This window comes from Scardinius erythrophthalmus, assembly GCF_964197995.2.
Source record: "Scardinius erythrophthalmus genome assembly, chromosome: 3".
Classification (NCBI taxonomy): domain Eukaryota; kingdom Metazoa; phylum Chordata; class Actinopteri; order Cypriniformes; family Leuciscidae; genus Scardinius; species Scardinius erythrophthalmus.
This window is the reverse complement of record NC_138223.1, coordinates 25,737,354-25,761,753: the sequence shown is the minus strand read 5'-3', so window position 1 is coordinate 25,761,753 and position 24,400 is coordinate 25,737,354. Positions and strand designations below refer to the sequence as shown.

General features: G+C 36.9%; 1 protein-coding gene across 3 annotated transcripts; it reads right to left on the bottom strand.

Annotated features, from left to right (window-relative positions):
- Positions 1–239: 239 nt before the first annotated feature.
- On the bottom strand, positions 240–19,220 carry wbp1lb (WW domain binding protein 1-like b). 3 transcript variants are annotated; one of them, XM_081361690.1, is made up of 5 exons: positions 18,933–19,220; positions 9,785–9,847; positions 8,553–8,655; positions 7,857–8,018; positions 240–2,884 (listed from the first exon to the last, which is right to left on the bottom strand). In XM_081361690.1, exons 1-5 carry the CDS (start codon positions 18,990–18,992, stop codon positions 2,193–2,195), a joined length of 1,080 nt encoding a protein of 359 aa, XP_081217816.1. In that variant the 5' UTR covers positions 18,993–19,220; the 3' UTR covers positions 240–2,192. The 3 variants fall into 3 exon arrangements, with proteins under 3 accessions (XP_081217816.1, XP_081217817.1, XP_081217818.1); XM_081361691.1 differs by lacking the exon at positions 9,785–9,847 and having other exon boundaries at positions 246–2,884; XM_081361692.1 differs by lacking the exon at positions 9,785–9,847 and having other exon boundaries at positions 246–2,884; positions 8,553–8,652; positions 18,933–19,209.
- Between the last annotated feature and the right edge of the window lie 5,180 nt (positions 19,221–24,400).

Sequence of the window (24,400 nt, the reverse complement as noted above, 5' to 3'; positions counted from 1 at the left end):
GATAAGACATGTTTTGGTCACGATCAGAACTAATGTGTTTTTAACTAATGAATAAACCATTTTTGCGACTCACTACACTGGAATTTTTCAAGATCCACCATCATCTTCACGCCACCCAAAACCACAGAAAGGGTCACTGAACGGATCTGGTTAATGAACTGATTCAAAGATGGCACAGGAATGAATCAAAATCCCTACAGATAATATCAACAGGAAACTATGGAAAACAATGACACGTGCTGTGTTGATTTGCGTTTAATAGACAGTGTCACGATTAGGTTTTTTGCATAACAAAAGATAGACCGATACAAAATAAATTGTGCCAGAACTCAAATCATTGGATGATTGCTATGTTAGACAAAAGAATAGGCAGTACAAAATGATATCATATTCATATCATGAGTGCACAATGCTTCAGAGTATCTATAACTTTTTGAAAATCAGCAGCTTATTAATATTTCAGAGAAAGAGATTGATTCATATGTATTTGTTTCCAAGCACAGCTCTAACATTAGATTGTCATCACAGAGACACCAGTAAGAGCAGCACATCTCTCTACTGATAACATTCATTAGGGCAGTGAAATAAATTATTTGTTAAAAGAGTGCTTCAGTCATGGAGGAACTTAAAACTGAAGCCACTTTGGTGGAGAAATACAAAAATAAATCATTTTAGAATCACACAAGTAGCTCATTAGTTTGCATATGAACAGAAAATCAAGGCAATTTGAATTGTTACCAAAGTACATGATGTGAAAATTAAAAGGCACCAGATTTTGAGCTTTCATGAAGAAAAGTATTTACATAAAAATACACATTCTATTAGGCTGATGTCCAAGATGATACTGGACAACTGGCACGTGAATTGCATTTAAGAGTGGTTGTAACAGAGTGCAAAAAGAATAGAGGCAATTCACGTTACACCGATACAGCCTTGTGTACCCATAATGTGTCGGCAATAGCATCAATCTCATCAAGACACTTTTACAAATAGAAGTATCTATATTATCATTTTCAAAAATATCAAACTGTTTCTGTCTTTGGAGTTCACTTAAATATGTTTCAGTGAGAAAACAGTTTATTTTACTTTGTAGCTTACATCAATGGATAAACAGCTATGAGAGCTGACTTCCAGCAGTTTGTGTACTAAAGAAAACTCCCTTTGGCAAGGCTTTTATCCCTACAGGTTTAAAGGAACATACATCATGTAGTGTTTCTATGCAATCAGAAAATTATGGCAAGTAATAATAATGAAGCACTTTCAAGCTCCAAGGCTAACAATTGTCCCATGTCATCTATATGGCCTACTTTGGCTATGAAAGCTTAGATTTGCGAATCATCAGAGCTTACAGCAGCAAAAACAACACAGGCAATATGTGAATTAAGACTGTAGGTATGTAAATACTTTGTTTAAAATTAACTGAATATGATTCATTCAGAACAATGTGATTGTGCAAAACAAAAACTTGATAAACACCGTTCAAATTTGTCCCATTACATTAGGGAAAGTCGACAGGGGCCTCAAAAGCATGTCTTTTTTTGGTGTTCCGACAGTTTTTACATTTCTCTCTGATTCTCCTGGAAAACTGATATTTCAGCACACCAGTGTTTACGCATTTAGCGTCTCAATCCTAAGACTGCACAGTTAAGGTATTCCATGGGCAAAAAAAAGGTCCATAGTCAATAGTGTAGCGATGTGTGAAGCACAGCGAACACAGAAGTCACTTTAAAAGCAAGCAACTGTAAATGTGACCGCATCTTTACACTGTGGATGTGGTTTATGATGCTTATAAGTCATTGTCTGAAATATCATATATTCACGAGATGAATGCACAAAGTCGTAATTACAAAGTGGGAAGCTGGATTTTCTTTGAGCCCAGAATTGAGTTGGGGAGAAAAACTAAAACTAGCAACGTTGCATGTACAAAAGTATTGTACAATTGTGATTCAGTTTACAGCACCTTCATAAAATGTGCATTCTTTGTTCATCATTTTGCTGTATTTTTGTGTAGAAAAGGCACAACGGCACCTTGCTCCGACCACTTTGAACGCACCTGACGTTGTAATTACGACTTCTCAACTCCTGGAGCAAGTAGAGCCCATCCTTGTGCACTTTTGGGCTTTTAACTGCATAAATAGATGCTTCGTACATAAATGTACAAGATGTGGATATGTTCACCATCTCATTCAGCTTTAAGATTCTGTGTTATTGTGTTGACCCTCTTGTTCATTAATAGTACGCAAGTAGAGGCAAACAGGATGAGGTTGAGATTGGGCCAGTGGCGATGCTCCACACTCCATTCTGTTTTCTGGGGATAGACGACCCTGATTTTCCTCTTCGAAGGAATGGAGGCCACATTCTTCACAGAAATCCTCAGAGTCCCCTTGGTCGTCCTCCCTCAAAAGCCTCTCCAATTCTTTGGGTTCATGGCTTTTCAAGCCTCGCCCACAAACGCACAGCTCAATCCCAGAGTCCCCCGTAAATCTGCGGTGCCTTGCCAGAATCCGCTCTTTCTCATCAGGCATCACCACATTCCTGAGCATCTCCTTCCTGCACTCGTTCTGTTTGGGAGGCTGCTCTAAGGGAAGAGCACTCTGCGTGGACCTGCTTCGCTCCAACTCGATCTTGCTCTTGCTGTCGTCTTTGTGGTGGTACCGGTTGGAGGTATGGATCTCTTCCAGGCTGGGTCTGGAACAGAGCGTGTCAGATGCGGGGGGCACTGGAGTGATCTGCCTGGGTGGGCAGTGCGTATCCTGCTGGTCAGTGGTTAATGGGCTGGTGTAGGCTGGAGATCCGGTGTTTAAGGCACTATATGGGGGAGGGGGCGTAGCAGGACGATGCACCGCTTCCTCGTATTCTGGAAGGAGATAGTTGGGTAGGAATCCTGAAAGAGAAAGAATGCCAAGAAAATGTCTGAGAACCACTGTGAGAATTGAATTCAGACTTTTGTTTTGGTTTAAGAACTATAGTTTAACCATTTTAAAGGGATAGTTCACCCAAAAATTAAAACATGGTCATCATTATCTCATCCTCATGTGTTTCCGAACCTATTTGACTTTCATATGGAAGGGTATTTCTGCCACGAAAGAAAAAGAGTCAAAATTATGACAAAACATTTGGACTTTTGTTTTATTTTGACACCATCTCATAATTGACAACACTATAGTTTTGACTTTTTGAATTATAAATTGAACTTGTTAATTTAGTCTTTTTAGTATTTTAATTTTGAAATGTTTAACCTAATGCAAGGTTCCTACACATTTTCCATTTCAAAATTCCATACTTTTCCAGACTCAAATTTCCAAACCTCTGTGTAGAATTTTCAGACCATATTAGGCCAATTTAGAATTGATAAGGTTTTAACTTTTGTATTTAAAGCCTTGCGTGGCCTGGCTCCAGCTTCCATTACATATCTTATTTGTCCCTACTCCGCCCTAGAGATCCCCTAGATCTTCTTCTGGTAAGTTATTAACCATCCTGTTGTCTCGCTTGAAATCTAAAGGTGACAAAGCCTTTTCTGTATTAACCCCAAAGCTGTATATTTATATTAAACCTTTAATTTAACATTTAGTATTATTGTTTCAATTAGAAGATATTTTAATAAATTGTATCATTATTAAACAATATATTTTATGAGCTATACAATGGATTATTTGTTAAATGAAAACTATGAAGGGAACAGAATTAGCCTACATTTAAAATGGGCTTTTCATGAAATAACATGAACTTCCAGTAAAAGCCCCATCCACTTTCGGATTTATTTGAATACAGATACAAATAATTTTGAGATTGTTCCAGATACAGATATTGGCTTCTCTGCACACCCCTAGTTTTGAATGTCACAATTTCGACTTTGTATGTTATGATCTGATTTAGATTTTTTTAAATACAATTTTTTTTCTAATGTGGCAGAAATGGGCTTACATTTTTTGACTCAGATTTGAATTTCACATTATCACTTACTAAGTCATAAATTAATTAATTAATTATGGCGTAATATGTAAATTTCGACTTCTTCCACATTTAATTATGACTTACACAGTGTCTACACTGGACGTGAGCAGGTAGACGCAACGGAACAATAGACAATAGAACCTATTATAATCAGTGATGCTGTCTACGCTGGATGCGATGCCCTGATTATGCCCCGAATATAACCGCTGATAAACAGATCCGCTGATAGACACCTGCTTTTAAACGCTCCCATGTGTATGTGTAAGCGCTCAGTGAAGAGCGTCAAAGACGTCCATTTACAACATGTTTTTGAAGCCAATCATAGACATATGTTGAGCACATGAACATATGGCCAATCAGAGACATTTATGCTGAGAGCGTGAACATTATGACCAATTAGAGGGGTTTAAGAATCCGTTCAACAAAGCTCAAAATGCTATAGGAAAATGCTGGTATCGTCATATATTTGTAAAATTTTCAGCCCTAAGCTGTTATGGTGCAATGCGAGAACAGTCGCATCTGGTGTTGACATGGTGTTAGTATCTCACTATTTTGACTTATGTCATAAATTTGTTTGCTGCTTACGGCCATGTTTTTTATCCAAGTCATATTAGAGCATATGTTAGGATGTCCACCAAAGAAGATGCACACCGATTTTCAACTTCATGGATCATACGGTACGAAGTTATAATTGATTTTAGTTGCAGCGCCCCTTATTGGCAGAACTGTGCGAAACTTGATTGTCCTGTTGTCTTTGTGCATCAAGTTTCATTAAGCTTGGACATTGCGATCAGCAGCTATAGGTCAACTCATAAAAATGGGCATTGCCTCACCAATTAAATAACTTATATATTTGCAATGCATGGACAAATCAAGGTTCTTCTGCTAACTTTTTGCCAACGCTGTCCCTAGCTGTTGTGTGCCTATTTCAGAGAAGATTGGACCAAAGGCCTAGGAGGAGTTCGAAAAGTAGTTTAAGAAACTTAAAAAAAATCAGAGATTTTGGCTTGACTCAAGGATTCAGGGGAGAGAAAATTGCCTTAGAGTTCCAAAGTTCTAATCCAAAATGCAAAATGCTTTATTATAGTACCACCTAGTGTCAGACGGCTGGGTGTCCGTGCACTTTCAGTAAAAAGCCATAAAATGATAAGGCACATAACTTTGAACAATTACAACTGATGTATTTATCGTCATGTGAAGCGCTCTCAATATGACCAACAGGTCTTTTGTTTTAACCTGTCTGGGCAGATTAGATTAAAACTATTAACTCACATCGATCGTACTCCCAATTTTTTTTTTTAATGTCATCTATATTAATTCATTGGTATAGATGCATTCACAAGATGAAGAAACGTTTCTTCAAAAGTTCACACGGCACTAAAACCTGGAGTAATGGCTGCTGAAAATTCAGCTTTTGTAAGAGAAATAAATTACATTTTAATATATATATATATATATATATATATATATATATATATATATATATATATATTATTTTTTTTTGACCGTTTTATTGTATTTTTTGATCAATGTTTATTGGTGAGCATAAGAGACTTCATTCAAAAACAATCTTACCGATCCCAAACTTTTCAAACATTAGTGTATACAGTTTTATTATAGCTTTGTAGGACAAATTATTTTAGTGGTTGTCATACATATATCATTGTGCACTTGTTGTGTGCACTTGTTTTGATCACAACCAGTTCACTGAATGACAACATTTTCACTAAGAACAGGAATACTGACATTACTCTTAATCATGATAATAGTTGCCCACATAGTCCTTAAGGTTTGTCCTTAAAGGGATAGTTCACCCAAAAATGAAAATTGTCATCATTTACTCACCCTCAAGTTGTTTCAAACCTGTATGAATTTCTTATGCTGAACACAAAAGAAGATATTTTGAAGAATATGGGTAACCAAACAGTTCATACAGATTTGGAGTAAATTATGAAAGAACTTTCTTTTTTTTGTGAACTATCTCTTTAAAGCAATTTCAGTTTGCTTAAAGGTATAGCGGAGGATTTTTTACTTCCGGGTGGATCACCTATACTATTGGTCCTCCTAATTGTCAATCATTCTGGTGAATCAATCAAACTTTTCAAAAAGTAGAGAGGGCGGGTCTTATCTAAAATTCGGAAAGATCCTCCGCTATACCTTTAATGTTGTTAAAATAGGACTATTGACTATAAGACTACTGTAAGACTAATTTTAAAATAATTCTAAAAATAAGAAAATTGCTGTGACTAGGTGGTACTGGGAAAAAACTTAAAGAAAGAGAAATTAATTCAGGCTGCTCTACTAGCTGAGCTAATGGGCAAGAGAAATTAGTTTGAGCTAAAAAAAGAAAGTTAGATTTTGTTGTTTATGAGACATTGAAAAGGAATCTTAACAAACTGGTTTTGGAGATTTGGAGATGAAGAAGAGAACAAATATATTTGCATACCCATTGGCCTGCATAGAAAATAATTGCTTGGAGCATGCCCGACACATAAACTTACATGGCTCAAAAAGGGACTTTGATCAAACCTTGCATGCCATTTTGTGAAAAAAACTCATGCTAAATGTTTGATAACACTGTCTTTCACACGTGCTCTTACTGAAACAAACAAAAGGCAGCAAGTGCCGAGTAAATGGTTGTAGGTGTAAGTGAATTTCTCATCTATCAGCAAGAAAGACCATCAAAGACAGCTTTCTGAGAACATCTTTTTTCACACTGCTCCTAATGTGTGTGCACTAACTTGGATGGGTTAAATGCAGAGGACAAATTCCGAGTATGGGTTACTATACTTGGCCTTCACGTCATGTCACATTCACTTTCACTTTATACAAATCTATAATGTCACCTGTGCTGGCAAAATTAGTCATAATAAGCAACTTTTATTATTATTTTCACATTCTCTATTAAAAAACCTTCAAAATGATGTATGATTTGTTGGAATCAGACCAAAAATTACTGAGCTACACCTGTTTGAAGTCAATAGTGTCAGCAAAGTAAATTGAGAAAAATCAAGTTAAAGTTTTCTGAAGGTTCCAAAACAAAATCACATAGCAACCATAATTAAAAAAGAAATGATAATAAACACAAAATGTGGCACACACCAAGTCCAAACCAAATATTGCCTATTTATCTATAGCAAAAATATATATTCTTTTCTCTATTATACCACAATTGTTTGATTAACATTAATGAAACAGACAGCCTGTATATTAGACTTGATGTAGCCTACTGCACGGATCTAAAATGTTACACATCAGATGTTTTTCCCCAACAGTTAACCAAACGTTCACATAAGACATAACAGATAATGTTTGCGTGAATACTGGCCAAGACAGATATTTTGAAATACTGTAAGTCTGTGTGTGTGTATGTGTGTATACCAGGATCGCGTCTGAGGTGCGCACGCATCGGATCTGTCAGTCAGCATTTTTCATGAACAAAGGAAGGGTGCTCCTCCCAGAAAACGTAAAAATAATGATAATTTCAGATGTTTAATTGCTATTTGGAGCATTGGGATCACTAGACCAGGGCTTAATTTCATTTTTGTAAAAACCTCAAAATAGACATTTTTCGCTTGTTTTGTCTGTAGCTCGAAATTAGCCCGTGCACATTACGACTCATTTTGCCAGCACAGGTCACATATATTTAATGTTGATATGAGTGATTAATTCAATTAAATATTTTTTTGTATTTTCTTATTAATATAAGAAAATGCATATTAACAATAGAAGCTTTTCCAGTATTAGAATACGTTAAGTTTATGAAACATTCTACGTTTGAGCTTTAAAGTAATAAGCATTATTACTTTCATTTTTAAATTCCCTTATTTTTCTAGGTTCTTTGCTAAATGAATCAAAGTGACAAATAAAACAGAATGTGTATATAAGAGAGATGATATTACTGAAGTAGAAGGGGATAGAGGTGTTGTTGTGAACCTCTCTGTAGGCAATGAGGTTGATCTCGTGCTGTCGTTGTTGCTGTTGCAGTCTGTGTTTGGTGCGACGGTGATGACACACGCAGCAGCAGCTCAGGATGAAGATGATGGCCCATACCAGCCAGAACCCTGAAAAAAAAAAAAAAAAAAAAAAAAAAAAAAACATGGAATAATCCCACACGGAAACAAAATAAACATTTAAAGTATGCCTTTGTACTTTATACTGCTACTTAAAACCGGACTAATTCCTCTTAGACTAAAACCACTGCTTGTGCATATATGGTCAAACATAAGTATTTGCGAGACTCATGTCATTCTTACTCCACAGTTTGCTGAAGGTCAAGCATCTTAAGCTGAACTCACTTCCTGTACAACAGCCTTTTCTCCTCATTTCAGCATATATATTGTTTAGTTCTTCTAAACCTCTTGAGGCTGGGTTACATTTCATCTTGGACAGCGAAATTCCACAGGCAAAATACATTTATCTCAATCCGAATCGGCATGATCAGGAATTTCAGCTGATGGCGGAGAAATGTTACGTAAGGTTGAAGTTTAATGAATGTTTGGAAGTTTTATTTCGTCATCATTCTTGAATGTGAACGAGCCTTTGTGAATTCCTATGAAACATTGTGACCCTGATATTAAACATGAAGATGCACTTACACCAAATTTCATAGTAGTAGCTACAGCACTGGGACTCTCCACAACAGTGTCCCGTCTCACACACGTAGCTTTTATTATTCACCCCCTCACAGTGAAGTACCTGCTGAAAAATAAAAAAAAAATTATACAAAATAAATGTATTGTGGATTCAGTGTTTATTTCTAGAACAGCAAATCTTGACCAAAAACTAAAACTAAAAATTAAAAAAAAGTTGTTGTTTTTTTGTTTTTGTTTTGAGAATTCTTGGAAGAAACTTTTTTAGAGAAACCTTTGGATATGGTATGGTAACATTGTGATTTTCTGGACTGAAACCGCTATATTAACATTATATATCCAATATGAATATGGTTATCGTTAAGCAAAGTGTAGAATTATACCATGTCCCATAATTATTCAGTAAGTATATTTCCATCTTAAACCATGTACTATTCTACCACCAAAGTACTTGAAACTGTTTGAAAATAAAATAATGAATAAGTTTAGCTCAGTATAATCCAGTGTGTAAACTATTTACTCTAAAATACAGTGCAATATTTGGGTGCAGTTTGTGTTTTACAGTAAACAGGTTAATCACCTGTGTGCAATAAAACAATAAATATGCTTTGTCAGGTAAAACTCTGAATCAAACATTTTACCAAAGAAGTGGGTCAATGTTAAATAATAATGCCCATTAAAATTAGAAAACTATGCCATTTTTGAAAAACAAAAATGTCATGTAAAGTAACAGTTTAAACAGAAACAACATATTTTCCTTAAACATATTAATGTAGACATATTAATAATTGATTTGTAAATATCATTGCTTTTTTCTGGGCTGAAACACATGACAATTTACAACCTGAAATAACTTTGTTAGATCTGGGGGTAAAAAAAAAAAAAAAAAAGTGTCATATCACTGAACAAAGCACTGGCTCCATAATTCTTGATTCATGTCAACTACTTGACATAAAAGATAAAAAGCTGCCTGGACACTCAGAACATGTAGGCTACAGCATCGAACTGCCAATGTTGTGTACAGCGAAATCTAAAATTTACAGAATCTTTTCAATTAACTTCCTTTCTCTTACAGTAAATCCAGTTACAAAAGCACTGGACACCATGTTACCCTCAAGAAAACAGAACAAAATAAGCAGAAACCTTCAAAAGGTAGGCACAATAGGCAAGGCATATTTGTTCCATTTCATGAATCAGTTAATGATTAAATAAGAAAGTTAAGAGATCAGGTTCTCTACCATTCTTGTCTCCTGGTGCAGTACAGACATGCTACTCCAGAGCCCTTCAGCCTTGTGAAAGTCCTTTCAGCACAATAGTCGTGATACACAGGACACACACACACACACACACACACACGACAGGGATTGGTCTAGGGAAAATTCCATGCAGCAGAGGAGTGTAAGGAGGTCTGCATTATAATGAGATGCTCCCTCAATATTATGGGAGTAGACAGTACAAAATAAAATGAAAAGGTTACCAAAAACATTGCCTAACATTCTGTTCCCAATGCCATACAATGTTTTGTTCTGTTTCAGTTAGTTAGATCCTAAAACTTATCTAAAGCAGCATTTTCTTCACCTTTATAACGTGAATGGGGGGGGGGGGTCAAATATTTTTGACTGTCAAAATGTCACAGCTACAGTGAGTTGTTCAAAATATTTATTTTTAGTAAACTTTGTGTACACAAACAATGTTCTTAAAGGTCCCATTGCATGAAAATGTCACTTTCCCTAGCCTGCCTATGGTCCCCCAGTGGCTAGACATTTTGATGGGTGTAAACCAAGCCCTGGGTATTTTTGAGAAAATGAAAGCTCAGACGGGCGAATCTAGAATCTTCCCCTTATGTCGTCATAAGGGGAAAGGTTACCTCCCCTTTCTCTGCTTTGCCCGCAAAGAGAATTTGTCCCACCCATGAGAAAATGAGCTGCACGAGTGCGATATTAGTTTTTCCTCGAGAGACATCATGGCTTGCAAACGAGTGAAGCATGGCAGTTGCTCAGTGTTTGGATGTACAAATGAACACAAAAGTATTTTTTAATTCCTTCATCCGAGCCTCTGAAGAACCAGTGGGTTATGTGAATTTCTGATGTGTAATTGTTCAAGTTCAGACAGATAATCCTTCTCTCAAAGTCGTTCAATACTGTTTATGCATCAGTAAATCAAGCCAGTGACTAAACGATCAACTTTACGTTGTTTCTCTTAGTAGGATGAAAACAATCTTCCTTAAACTGTGATTAATATATATACAGAAAACGATCAAAGAACAATCCCTTTCCAATCGCCCAAGCTGTCAAATCACACAGCGTGAGTTTATCTGGACACTTGCCAAAACTCGTTATGAAATCAATGACGCTGTTATGCTGCACAACGAAGCTCTTACTGTACTTACCTCATGTTTGTATTAGTGAAATCATTAGTAGGCGTGTTTCCATTACAAATTTGCGCAAAACTTTTTGGATTTTTTTTCTAAATGTTCTAAACTACTTCGAAATGACAGCGTTTCCATAAACCGATGTTATGCGACTAAAACTTAATTTTTTCCTCTCGCGATAAGTAAAATCATTCCAAAAACCATGGCAACGGACATTGGTAGGTTTATGTACTAATCCCAGCCACTGCACTAGCCATTATTAATCGAAGGAGATGTATGTGTTTTCCAAGCATTAATGGTAAGGAACGACCCTTATACTTGTGAGCGGCTCATATGAGGTGTTTCTGGGTGTTTCTCCCTCAGATCTGCTTCGAGGTCTTGATTGTGGCATTTATTTGAGGTTTAGAATTCAGTATTTCTGTAATTATTTTGTCTTTCATGAATTTAATAAAGAACTCTGTCTTGTATTCTGTCCAAACACACTGCGTCATCTACGTCAGGTGACCTGTAAATGCGCAAAAACTGTTTCCATTGCAGTTTTGCGAAATATTTCTTTTTCCGAATTGCCTGAAAAACCACCTCATGCGAGCGGAAAAACTTTTTTGCGATAAATGCAAGTTTTTGCGAAATTGACGTGTTTCCATTGGGCGTATTTTCAATTCGCAATTTCAATTTGCGCAATTTGAAGGGTAGCCTAGCCTAATGGAAACGCGGCTAATGAGAGTGCAAAAACTGCATTGCAATGATAAGATCTTCATTCATGCGATCAACAGGCTGTCATCTGCTCAATGCTAATCACTGCAACCTTTTATGTGATGGTAATAGATCTAAATACTTTTAAAAAAAACTTCTCACGATTCATTAATCTCGATAGCTGTAATAGTAAAAACGTATAATAGCTGTAATAGTAAAAGTTTTCGAGAGAGTTCCACATGTAATGATAGCTATTTCATATGCAAGAACGTCAGCCAATCACAGCAGTGGGCGTTTACACTGAAGTCTCACAGCAGACACGCCCCTTCAAACAGAGTGTTCAAATCAGAGGCTAAAATCAGCCTAGGAAAAATGCCTTTTATTTTTAAATTCTAACAACTTTTGCTATAAAAAACATACTAATATTATAAGGGCACCCCAGGAAACATTCTAAAATAATAAAATAATCCATGCAATGGGACCTTTAATGCTCAAGTTCATGCGTAGAGCCACTGGTGATACTTCTAGCAAAGTTTCATGTTGTGTCGAGCCTTCTTAGTGTTTTAAAAATAGCTATTTTGATGCTATCAAAAGCATTCCCATTCAAAAGGCAATTTGACCAAAAACTAAAATACGGACAAACTTATAAGTGGCGTTTCCATTCTAATTATGCTTTTAAATGAAATTTTGCCTCGGGTAGATTAACAAAAGACACTAGGTTGCATTTTGGCTACAGTTAGGCTATCCTTTAAGGTTGAAACACTGCGGTCACATGGCCTATTTTAACAATGTATTTACTATGTTCCTGGGCCTTGAAAATTATAATAACGTTGCAGTCAATGGAGGGACAGAAAGCTCTCGGATTTCATCAAAAATATCTTAATTTGTGTTCCGAAGATAAACAAAGGTCTTACAGGTTTGGATGACATGAGGTTGAGTAATTAATTTTAAGAATTTTAAATTTTCAACTAAGCTAACCCTTTAAAATATTTTCATTATAATTAATTAGGCTATAATCTACAAAGTATAGTATTTATTAAATTATTTTGCCTTTGTGTGGGTAACATTGGTTGTTGAACACTGTTTACATATCACAATTTTGATAAGCTTTCAGTATGTGCATGTGATAATTTTTTACATCTTGTATTATTATTATGGTGTATCAGTATAATCAGTACATTTAAGCAGTTCATGTCCATGTAGGCTGAACACACAGGCAAAAAATATCCTCCCATAATGCCTGAAACATTGTCACAAATTGTTTTTAACCACAGCTGTTTTACCACAGCTTACAACACACACATCCATTACCAAGCCTTAATGACTGTCCACCATAAAAGCAAGACCAGATTCAAGACCAAAGTAGACATAAAATTCCAGAAATGACTCAATTCTGCTGAGCAGGTCAAGTGTAGCCCATGACACTGTGTCTTTCCCTTGAGAACGTCAAGGACTGTCACGGCACTTTGAGTGTGTCATTTATCACCAACCACAAATATCAGCAATTAACCGATGCCGACTCTACAACATCCAACATGAGACTGGACATACTGTTTCTGGATATCATTAACCACACAGTGACCCAAAAAAGTATTTGGACACTTAAGACACACAAAATGTATGAATCACATTACACTGTGACTGAATACAGAATATCAAACCATGTGGAATCTGCAAACAAATGACGCAATACCTTTTCTCAGAACTAATTCTACTTTCCTGAACCATTTTTGGATTTATGCTCTCAACCAAATGGTGTCAAGGTTATTTTAATAAATATTTTGGATCAAAATATCCCAAAACCACTAGAACAAAGTTATATATTTTGTTGATTTGTGTAGACTACTTGCATTATCCCAAATGTTTTCAACAATGTTTAAATCCAGAGAAATATGATATTTTAACCAGTGTAACGGCCCATGTCGCCTGTCGATGACGCCATATCCAAGCTACCCTTGATTTCCAATTTTACTTCCATAGAAACCATGGAAACACTAAACACGCATAATATATTATGCATTTTATTAGACAGGTGAACAACTGTTTGGATACCTTTATCGACAGAAAACGAATCATTATATAGTTCAACACAGTTAGTCTATATTGTATAATAGTATAATATTGACTAAGTCTACTGCAATGTGCCACATTAGCATAATAAACACAGCAAGGTAAAATGTCCCGGGCTCTTGGCCCCGTCCTGCTTCATACAACAGTAACGCTAATACAACTTTAATACAGTAACTCATCCATGAGCATAATTTCTGCCCAAGTCCTGTCGGATTTCTTTCCATCGGCCGTGGAGGTGAATACGACAACTCCCATGATTCCACGCTCCTTCACGGCATCATCAAGCTACGCCTTTGTTGTTGTTTAGAAAAAGCAACCTCTAGCAGCGAAATGTACACACTGTGCCTTTAAGTCACTGTATGCCAGTTTTCCTCAAGTGTCCTAGCAGAGTAACCACAAGTGTTGTTCATCAAAATAACTATGAAGACCAAGTTTGAAAACCATACAAGTACATCTATTGTTTAACTTTTTTTCTATTGCATGCTTAAAAAAAAAATCTTTCAAATAAATGGCACTACATGTTTTTTATGTGTAATTTTTAAATGTTCTAAATGTGTCCAAAAGAATGTGTAAGATCTGAAAGATGTGTGAAGACCTTGGCAGATTGAACTAATTTATTGCAGCTGCAGAGACTATCCATATCCGGTTTCAGTGCCAGAAAACATTATATCAGAAAACTAATTAAGTTTAATAGGTTATAATGAGAAGTTGCTGAAAGCAGAAGATAATGTTGGCCAGTCTAATAAGGATCCTTGACTAGCTAACATTGTTTTCCACAGTCTTAGTGAGAAGTTGAGTATCAGCGACAGCATATGATACTAATACTGAGTCAGCAAAAACTCGAGACTTTTGTGTGAACATGAGATTTTAATTTTTATTTAGAGGGAGGAACTGTCCACAAATGCACTCTAACCTACTTCAGTACTTTGAGAGTGATTTACAGGTTTTTGAGCCACTTTTTATGGCACCAAAATTATTAAATGTCTACAGCCCATCAAGTTTCAAGGAACCAATAGCATAGCATAACCAATGCAATTCTATATGCTGACTAGTCCTATACAGTTTACAAGGCAGCATATAGTGTACTATGCCCCCAGCACTTTTTGGAAAGGTCAATTTTGTTCTACCACTCAAAATAGCTTGTGTCAGGCATCTTCAATTATAGAGAAAGAGTTTTTTGTTGGTGTATGTTACAACATGCAAGTTTCTCTCCCACAAACCACAGACCCAGACAGTAGCCAAATTGCCAATCTATTACTTTTTCCTGACTTACAATCTTTTCCAGTGAAAACAAAACAAAATGCAACCAAATATTTCCCTACTGCTGACATACAAATGCAACTTTGGTTCAGTAAAATAAATGTGAGGCTAAATAAAATTGGAACCCCCTCAACAGCTTTATACATTTAGGCCGGTTCTAGACTCTATTCACACTTGTAGTTCCGTTCTCTTGGATCTATTGGTCAGGACCAAAAAATAAAATACATTCAGCTCTGGTTCGCTTAAAGTTATGCATATGATGGTGATATTTAGCTGAGAACTTGTGAAGAGCTTATAAAACGTTTAAAAGAGTCACAACAGTGCCATGAATTCCTCCGTTGAGCACAAATGAAGATCTGCTGCAAGGAGACAGCGTTTCCACACCTACTGAACTGTAATGGGCAATGTAGCTCCTATGATAAGAAAAAACAGGGCTATGTCCAAAATCGCTCCCTATACCCGCCATTTGTAGTAATGCCCGAAACCATAGTGGACGTTATCGAGTGCACTCACTCATTCAATCCCATAGTTCACTGCAATAACATGTGTACAACTGATGTACACTCAACAGCTAGAAAATACCCATAATGCACTGCGAGGGTCGAGCCGAATGAATTCCCGCTTCGCCCGAAGATGGCGCCAACAGCTAAACCATTCATCTATCCATTTTCCAAACCGCTGGTCCAATGTGTACAGCGTAATATCATACAGGTAAATTATTTTTGTATTGATTATTAAATTTTTTAATTAAAGGTTATACATGCTAGCATGACAGAGTTCAAGATAAATATGTTCAATACTACTGGTCTGGCGCTGCCAGTTTGCTAAGTTTCAAATGACTAACTAGGCCTACACAAAAGCGGCAGCCCTTTCTGGCACACTCACTTGTTTTTGTTCACTCATTCAAGTGGACTATAATGTATAGTACATTATAAGTAATGTAGGGAATAGTGAATTAAGGAATAGAGGGGAATTTCTGGGTCGCATCTTGTGACATTGCGTCCTTTTTTGGTTCAATTAAGTGTCTTCGGTCCATGCTGAGTTCATATTTCAGTCAAATCGCACCAGAGTTTGTTTGGAAGGTCCAAATCCGAGTGAAATTGTTCCTGGAGCCCCCCACAGCGTTGGTCTGGTTTCACACTCACTTAATTCTATGAGAAGGGTCTGTCTGCGTCCCGCAGTACTACAAACCACACCCCTGCAAGTTACACCAATTACAACAGGGTTCAAGTGCAGGTTTCTTTAAAGGGCACCTATTATGCCCCTTTTTGCAAGATGCAATATTGGTCTTGGGTGTCCCCAGAATGCATTTGTGAAGTTTCAGCACAAAATACCCCACAGTTAATTTATTATAACCATTTGAAAATGTCATTTTTGGGGCCTGTTTTAAAAAGAGCTGTTTTGGCGTCTACCACTTTAAATGTAAATGAGCTGCATATCCCCGCCCTGCTGGACCCAGATGATGAAGAGAGTCCGGCACAGAATAAACACGAATGAGAATCTAAACGTCTCGGAATGGTTATTTGATAAATTTATGTACTTACAAAGTTTTAATCGCTTCTCCTTTGCAATTATGGATGTGCAACACACACACACACGAACTGTGATAACGTTCGCGCAATTTTTTGAAACTACACACACACACACACACACACACACACACACACACACACACAGTGATAACGTTTGCTAAGTACAAACGATTTATTTATTATTATTTTTTTAAGGGGAGGGAGATAGACGTTTATATACTGTCTATGGAGATAGAGCAGAGCTTAATTTATTTACATTTGTTATTGCTGCAAAAAATAATGTACGTGACATAAAACTGTCTGACGTTGTTTGTTGAGACATCCTATGACGACGACAATAAATAGCTTTAGACGCATTTGTTGTTGAACTGGCTGACATCGATTGAAATGACTATTTGCTCAAAAACCATAAAATACACTTACTTCTGGAGGTGACGTTGGATCGCGAACAGTAGGCAACGATCCACACTTGAGGATTAACTTTGACCCTCGTTCACTACAGTCAGTCAGAACATGATTCTCGTATTTAGGAAATTTAAGTGGTGCCTTTTCTTCATAAATAAAATCCATCCGCTGCGTTTTCAGTGGCTCAGTGAAGACTATGTCCATTCTTACATCCCACAACAGAACACCTACACTTCTTATGAGACATTACCGGCTGTCGTTGAAACAATGGCGATGGTGTACACATATCACCGAGGGCGGGGTCTATGCCAAAACCAGATGTCAATCAAATCACGTCGGTGGGGCTTAGCTCAATTCTACGTCACAATGAGGAAAATCTAGAACAGGGTGTTCTGAGACAGTGCTTATGATTTATTGAGATTGTAAAAAAACTACTGGGTGGATTTTTATCATTCTAGGGTGGTTTTGCTCACACACTGCCAACACACATTTATGTTCAAACACCTTGTAAAAGTGAATTTTGCATAATAGGTGCCCTTTAAATCGTTTTACCCTACTGCAAGTTCCTTAGCAATCTCTTTCTACTGGACCTGCAAACCAGCATGCACCTTGTATTAGAACATTACAACCTGCTCATGTCCTTTAGGAATAATTCTCATCCCAAAAACATTCAGAACCATCAAACTAAAAGCACCCTGGCATTGTTTTTTGTTTTACCAATAACTCAATTGCATCCAATAAAATACACACACACACTGCCCTTTGGACCTCATGATGACAGGAATACCCCTTGCAGTCTATTTTTTTTATGTATAAATGCAAGGTAAACTCTATTAATATTCTGTTTAGCCTGCTATTTAAAATGTGAATCACATGCAGAAAATTACTTCAAAAATAATCACAAAAATGTCCACTCTTTGTAAACATATTCTACCATCTTGTGGATTTTAGCACATTTGCAAGTTAGGCTATGTATCAAGGTCAGACTCAGTGACCAGACAACAAAACAATTTTTATTTTTTACCTTTATTTTTTCGAACAATACTGAAGGCATTTGGGGACGTTTTACACTAATTGTCAGATTTTGTTATGCTACCATAAATACCATTTACAATCCATAAATCTGAATATTGCGTGCTGTTTTTGCAACTTGCAGCACTTCTTTACTGGATAAAATACATTTGACGAGCCAAGTTGTACTCTGATCAAAAAGATATGTAGGCTACAGAGGGATCCCTCAAAGGCCAAGAAGGAAAAAAAAAACACTCAGAACATTTCACTCAGCACATTTTAGTGATAAATTCACTTCTTTGAACTACAGACAATGGGCTCAGCACTATCTTCAACAGCGATAACAAAATCCATTAGCCTCGGTAAAGGAAAAACACGTGTCACGATACGTGTGCTAGACAAATTTACGACTTTAGATTAATGACTTCAACTTCATTGTTGAATCAAGTTACTGTACATGCTCATAGAATCATCATTTATATTCTCAACACAACTGGTAATTGACAACTAACGTATTCTAGTTCAAATCAGCTACTACAAACGCCACTATAAAGTCTCGAAATACGTGACATTTGAATTGTTAGCCACTGTTAACACTGCAGACTTTTGTTTACTGAACCTGGCCCGCAGGCTTAGGCCGTGTCTCCAAAACATAGGGAGGTGTCTACCTAGACAGCATTTTGGCCATCACGTTATGTCCAACACGGTGTCAAGCAAGCAGCCAACTAGGATAGTGCTAGTGCCATGAGACACAGCTCCACACTTCCGTGACTTGACGCAAGACTGGTTAGCAGCATGCAAGACTCGTAATGAACAGATGTATCAGATTGCAAAATAAATCAAACGGACAGTGTTAATAACAACACAAACTTATTAACATGCCCTAAAAAGTGAGGATAACATATGCATAATGTTCAACCGGCGATTCAACAAGTGGCTTGAGCCTGAAGTGTGCATTCAGAGCCCAACAGTAACGTTAACTTACACATAACCGACACAAACAACCGGCAAAGTTTAACTAGACATTTAAGATGTTTTTCTCACCTCATAGACACTGGCCTCGGTGGGGATGGCAGATCCAGCGATATATAAAAACAAGCCCATTATCAACAGGCTGATAGAACATTACAATTTATCAGTGTTTACTTTGGTCAGCGCAAGTGTTGGAAATATATACGAACAGTAAAAGGCTCTCGACTTGTTAATGCACCGCCGCCTTCTGCTGTTATTGTTATATTGCGACATGAGGGGAGGCACAGCAGTGGAAAAGGAGCAGCAGCAGCAGGAGCTCTGTGCCACTGGTTGCCCCTAACTATTATACAAGCGAGTCCCTGCGAACAACAGGCACTATGGCAGGCGATCGGGGTCAAAAGTCTTTAAACGAAACGCGTGAATTTTGACCGCGTCAACACGGACCGTTTGTCCGTGTTTGTCCCAGCCAATGAAATTGTTGTATTTGAGACTACATTTGCATATGTTACGTAATGGTATGTTGGTTTATTCATGAAGGATGTCGTAAATAATGGTATACTGGTATGCACATATGCAAACATCAACGTTATATCTGTTCATGCGTCGTCAAGTGTTGTCAGTCTCTTATGTCATGATTTGTCTTGCCTTTTTAAGTTATTCGTTTAACGTTCTTTCTCAAGGTAGAAAAGTCAACAGCTTAAAAGAAAGGCTCTTTTATTTGAGCAAACTGCCTTTTCAGATTGTGTACAAGTGAACCAAGAAAAGCTTAAGATTGCATGAATTGCGGAAGAAAAAGACTGCAATTAAAAAAAAAAACAAGAGAAAATTATTTTAATGCAAGCAATAAAAAACTGCACACATCAGCTGTGGAATAAAAGAAAAGAAATGCACGATTAACTAAGGCATACTCCTCTCTTAATGTAAACCCCGTCCACCACCCCCAAAGGTTTCACAAAGTTATTCTTGCCACTGTAACTTATGGTTTATGGTTTAAGTGTTTATGGGTAAAAAAATGAATAGCCTAATAATAATAAAAAATATATATATACCAGGGCTCAACATTAAGCCTTTTCATTTGATTGTCCTTCGGTCGGTCATTCACTTGTCCGAGTAAAAACATTTGTTTGTCCAGGAAAAAAATGTTTGTTTGTTTTTTTGTTTTTTGTTTTTGTTGTTGTTGTTTTTGTTTTGTTTTTGTGTGTGTTGTAAATATAATTTATTCCGAATCAGTATTCTCATCACTGTTCAGTCAGCTTTAACATATATAAATTGGCATATTTATGATATTTTAACCTTTAAAGGGCATTTTTCCCTAATCGTTTTCCCCGAAATTTTCCCTAATCATGCTTCATCTTTCATTTAAAATTGATCAATAAATTAAAATAGAATAATAAGATGCTAAAGGGCTGTTACCAATCAAATTAAACTGCATTAAATAATGTAATGAGATTATTTAAAATATTTTTTTGAATTTACAAATAAGAAATATTATTTGTACATATAAATAATATAAACCACCAGTAGAAGGCGGCAGGCGACCCTCTTAATCTATTTTTTACAGTCTATGCTCTTAATGAGTGAGTCATTGAGTCATTTATTCAAACGATTCATTCAAACGGCTGATTCATTCAGGGATGAGGCCGTTGTAAATGAATAGGAATTCATTGAATCTTTGACTCAACTGACTCGTTCAAAACACTGAATCATTCGGCAATGAAACACGGTTGAGTTTTCTTTTGAGATGCGCCGTGGAACTATTTTCACTGCTGAAATAGAAAAAAAAAGCCAATATTGTGTCTAAAATTCAACTGACTTAATATTAGGCTAATTAGGCCTACTTGTTTATTGAACTGAAATCACTGTCACATTTTCAGTCCTGATGGTATTCAGCGCTCTTGGTCGTGTGATGTTGCTTAACTGTAGGGTCGCTATCATATAGCCTATTATAAATATAAAAACACATTTTGAATGTTTCATTTGTTTCCAAATTAGGCGCGCAGAACCTTGTTATGTAGGCCTATAAGGCTATAGCCTATTATATTAGGCTATTGTATAGCCTAAGCTACTATCAGCCGGCACTTACACTAAATCAATGCAGAATAGTATTTTTTTGTTATTGATGTTTTAATCAGGCGATTATTTGTCTCATCCGGTCGGGCAAGTAAAATTATCTTTCACTTGCCCCTTCAAAAAATCCACTTGTCCCGGACAAGCGTAAATGTCGGGCCTGTAATATTACATATTTTAAATATAATGTACTAATTTCATTATAGCACTCATCAGCCTGCAGTATCCAAGACGAAGTTTACTGTAAACAACACAGAGACAGAACAGCAACAAACAAACAAACAAACAAACTATAAGGTCATAGCAGAACTCATGTCTCCATTTGTGTTTAAAATAGTTACAGTTTTTAGACTTTAAAAACATTTATCAACGCTTGTGATTAAAAAACAAAGTGAAAATGAATTTTAAGAAGTTTGTTTCTATCCAGTTGGCTATCGGCTTTTACCGATAAAACAGACACTTCACTCTTGTTCTGAGGACATAGTTTAACCTGCTGTCTAATTTGACTTTTATTTTAATTTGTTTACACAACAGCTCTGAAAAAAAAATGATAATGAAAGGTTTGGGTTGAACACCAAATTACAAAAACATTATTAGGTGAAAGTGAATAAAGTTCTCTCTCTCTCTCTCTCTCTCTCTCTCTCTCTCTCTCTCTCTCTCTCTCTCTCTCTCTCTCTCTCTCTCTCTCTCTCTCTCTCTCTCTCTCTCTCTCTCTCTCTCTCTCTCTCTCTTTCTCTTTCTCTCTCTCTGCGTGTGTGTGTGTTCAGTTATAAATATAGCCTATGCTGTGCAAGTTATATACTTTTGAAAATGATAGGCCAATAACTTAAACATTTAACAACCCATATAAATAAATTATTAATGTATAATATAGAAAATAGCATTTATTAATTTACTCTAGCAGTTAAGATATCAGTAAAACAAGGCCACAATAAACTAAAGGATTAAATATGGGTAAATCTAAAGGTAAGTCTGCTTTAAAAAAATATTACAAGTTCGAACATGGCCAGAATGTGCACGTTGAGAAACACGTTCATCAAGACAAACTGCTTGGGTGTTGAAGAAATAGTATAGCGAAATAGAAATTCTTGACAATTCTTATTAAACAACTGGCTCACCAGATTGATCCCATTTTTAAACCAATTCTTAAAAAAATAAGGTCTTATGTTTATGTCATATATCATTGTTGTTAAATAATTATGTAGCCTAATATAATATGTTATAAAGTAATTATGCTTAAAAATCATGGACCATGTCGAAAGTGCTTGCTTGTGGAAGGTAGAGCCACAGGAAGCCTCATTTTATCTTGTTTGAGAAGCCATTTCACTAGAATATACATCCCAATAGGGAAGAAAAGGCCGTCACAACTTATGTTTGATGTCAACTTCAAACTTTAACGATTCATTCAATATTACAGAGAAACAGAAGTGGGGGAACTCGTATTCAGTGGGGAAAACAATTATTTGATTTTTTAAGTTTCCCCACTTACAAACAAATGAAGGGTCAATCATTTTATGGTAGGTTTATTTTAACAGATAGAGACAGAATATCAACCAAAAACCCATCTTAGTGTTCTGGCTGAGGGAAGGCGGTTCTCGTCCAAGATTTTACGATACATGGCCCCGTCTATTAGCCCCTCAATACGGTGAAGTCATCTTGTACCCTTTAGCAGAGAAACAGCCCCAGAGCATAATGTTTCCACCTCCATGCTTGACTGTAAGGATGGTGTTCTTGGGGTCATAGTCAGCATTTCTCTCCCTCCAAGCACGCCAAGTTCAGTTGATGCCAAAGAGCTCAATTTTGGTCTCATCTGACCACAAGCATTTTCTGAATCATTAGATGTTCATTGGCAAACTTCAGACGGGCTTCTGTATGTGCCTTCTTGAGCAGGGGGACCTTGCGGGCGCTGCAGGATTTCAATCCATTGCGGCGTAGTGTGTTACCAATTGTTTGCTTGGTGACTGTGGTCCCAACTGCCTTGAGATCATTAACAAGCTCCTCCCGCGTAGTTCTGGGCTGATCCCTCACCTTTCTCATTATCATCCTAACCTCATGAGGCCAGATCTTGCATGGAGCTCCAGACTGAGGGCGATTGATGGTTATTTTGTATTTCTTTCATTTCCGAATAATGGCACCAACAGTTGTCTCCTTCTTCGTGATGATCTTGTAGCCCATTCCAGCTTTGTTTAGGTCTACAATCTTGTCCCTGATGTCCTTTGACAGCTCTTTGGTCTTGCCTATGGTGGTAGAGAGGTTGGAATGGAAGATGCAGATTCTGTGGGCAGGTGTCTTTTGTACACATTACGAGGTGATATTACGAGTGCTTTCTTAAAGTGACAGGACTAATCTGTTTTTCACATGGGCACATAACCAATTTGTGGGAGGCAGAATTCTTGCTGGTTGGTAGGGGATCAAATACTTATTTCACCTGATCAAATGCTAACCAATTTATAACCTTTATATAATGTGTTTTTTCTGGATTTTTTTGGTTGATATTCTGTCTCTATCCGTTAAAATAAACCTACCATAAAAATTATAGTCCCTTCATTTCTTTGTAAGTGAGTACACACAGAGTTTGAGACATTCATCTCCCTATTGAAATTGACACGCTTCCTGCTGCCAGTTGTTGGCGCTTTGACTTTGACTCACAATAGTCTCGCCCATGTGATCGGCCTGCTGCAATGAACGCACAGCTGAAGTTTCATCAAAATCTGTCAGTGAATGCAGAAGTTATAACACACTTCCTGTTTCCCTTTTTTCGCCATAAATTTGTCGCCACGGCCAAACCATTTAAAAGATCAAAAATCTGCTTGCAATTTAGCATTCTCAATATCTTGACTTTATGATCTCAGAGTTTGGTTGCAATCAGATGAATCCCCTAGGAAGAGTATATCAAATTCCAGAGCATGCGTTTTTCAAACAACCCATAATAGCCAACTTCCTGTTGGGCTGGCGTATGACTTAGACTGCTAAAGTTGTTCAGCCCGATGAGATCTATGAGTGTATGAAGTTTGGTTACTGTATGTGAAAAGGGGTGTGCTACAGAGACCCTCAAATACAACCACGTAAAAGGGGGCATCACAGAACCCCCCCATGACAACTTGTGCCCGGCCATGAGATGTCCAACGTGTGTGCAAAGTCTGCAAGAGTTTTTGAGCATGTAAAGGTTCCCAAAAGTGCCCGAAAGTAAAAAAAAAAAAAAAAAATCCTAATGAAAGGAAAAGCCCCTTAGGGCTTGGGCCCTAATGAGTGTTTTTGTGTTATGAAGGAGTTATTTACCTGGGGCCTGTTTCAGAAAGGAGGTTCAACCAACTCTGAGTTAAAACTTGAACTCTGAGTTGACTTACCCTGAGGTGGGAAACTCTGAGTTTTTGGTTACAGAATAGCTGAAATTAGTTAGTTCAATCAACTCTGAGTTGACCTACTCTGAGTTAAGCGCGTGCACCACAACTATAAAAAGCCATTATCAATGG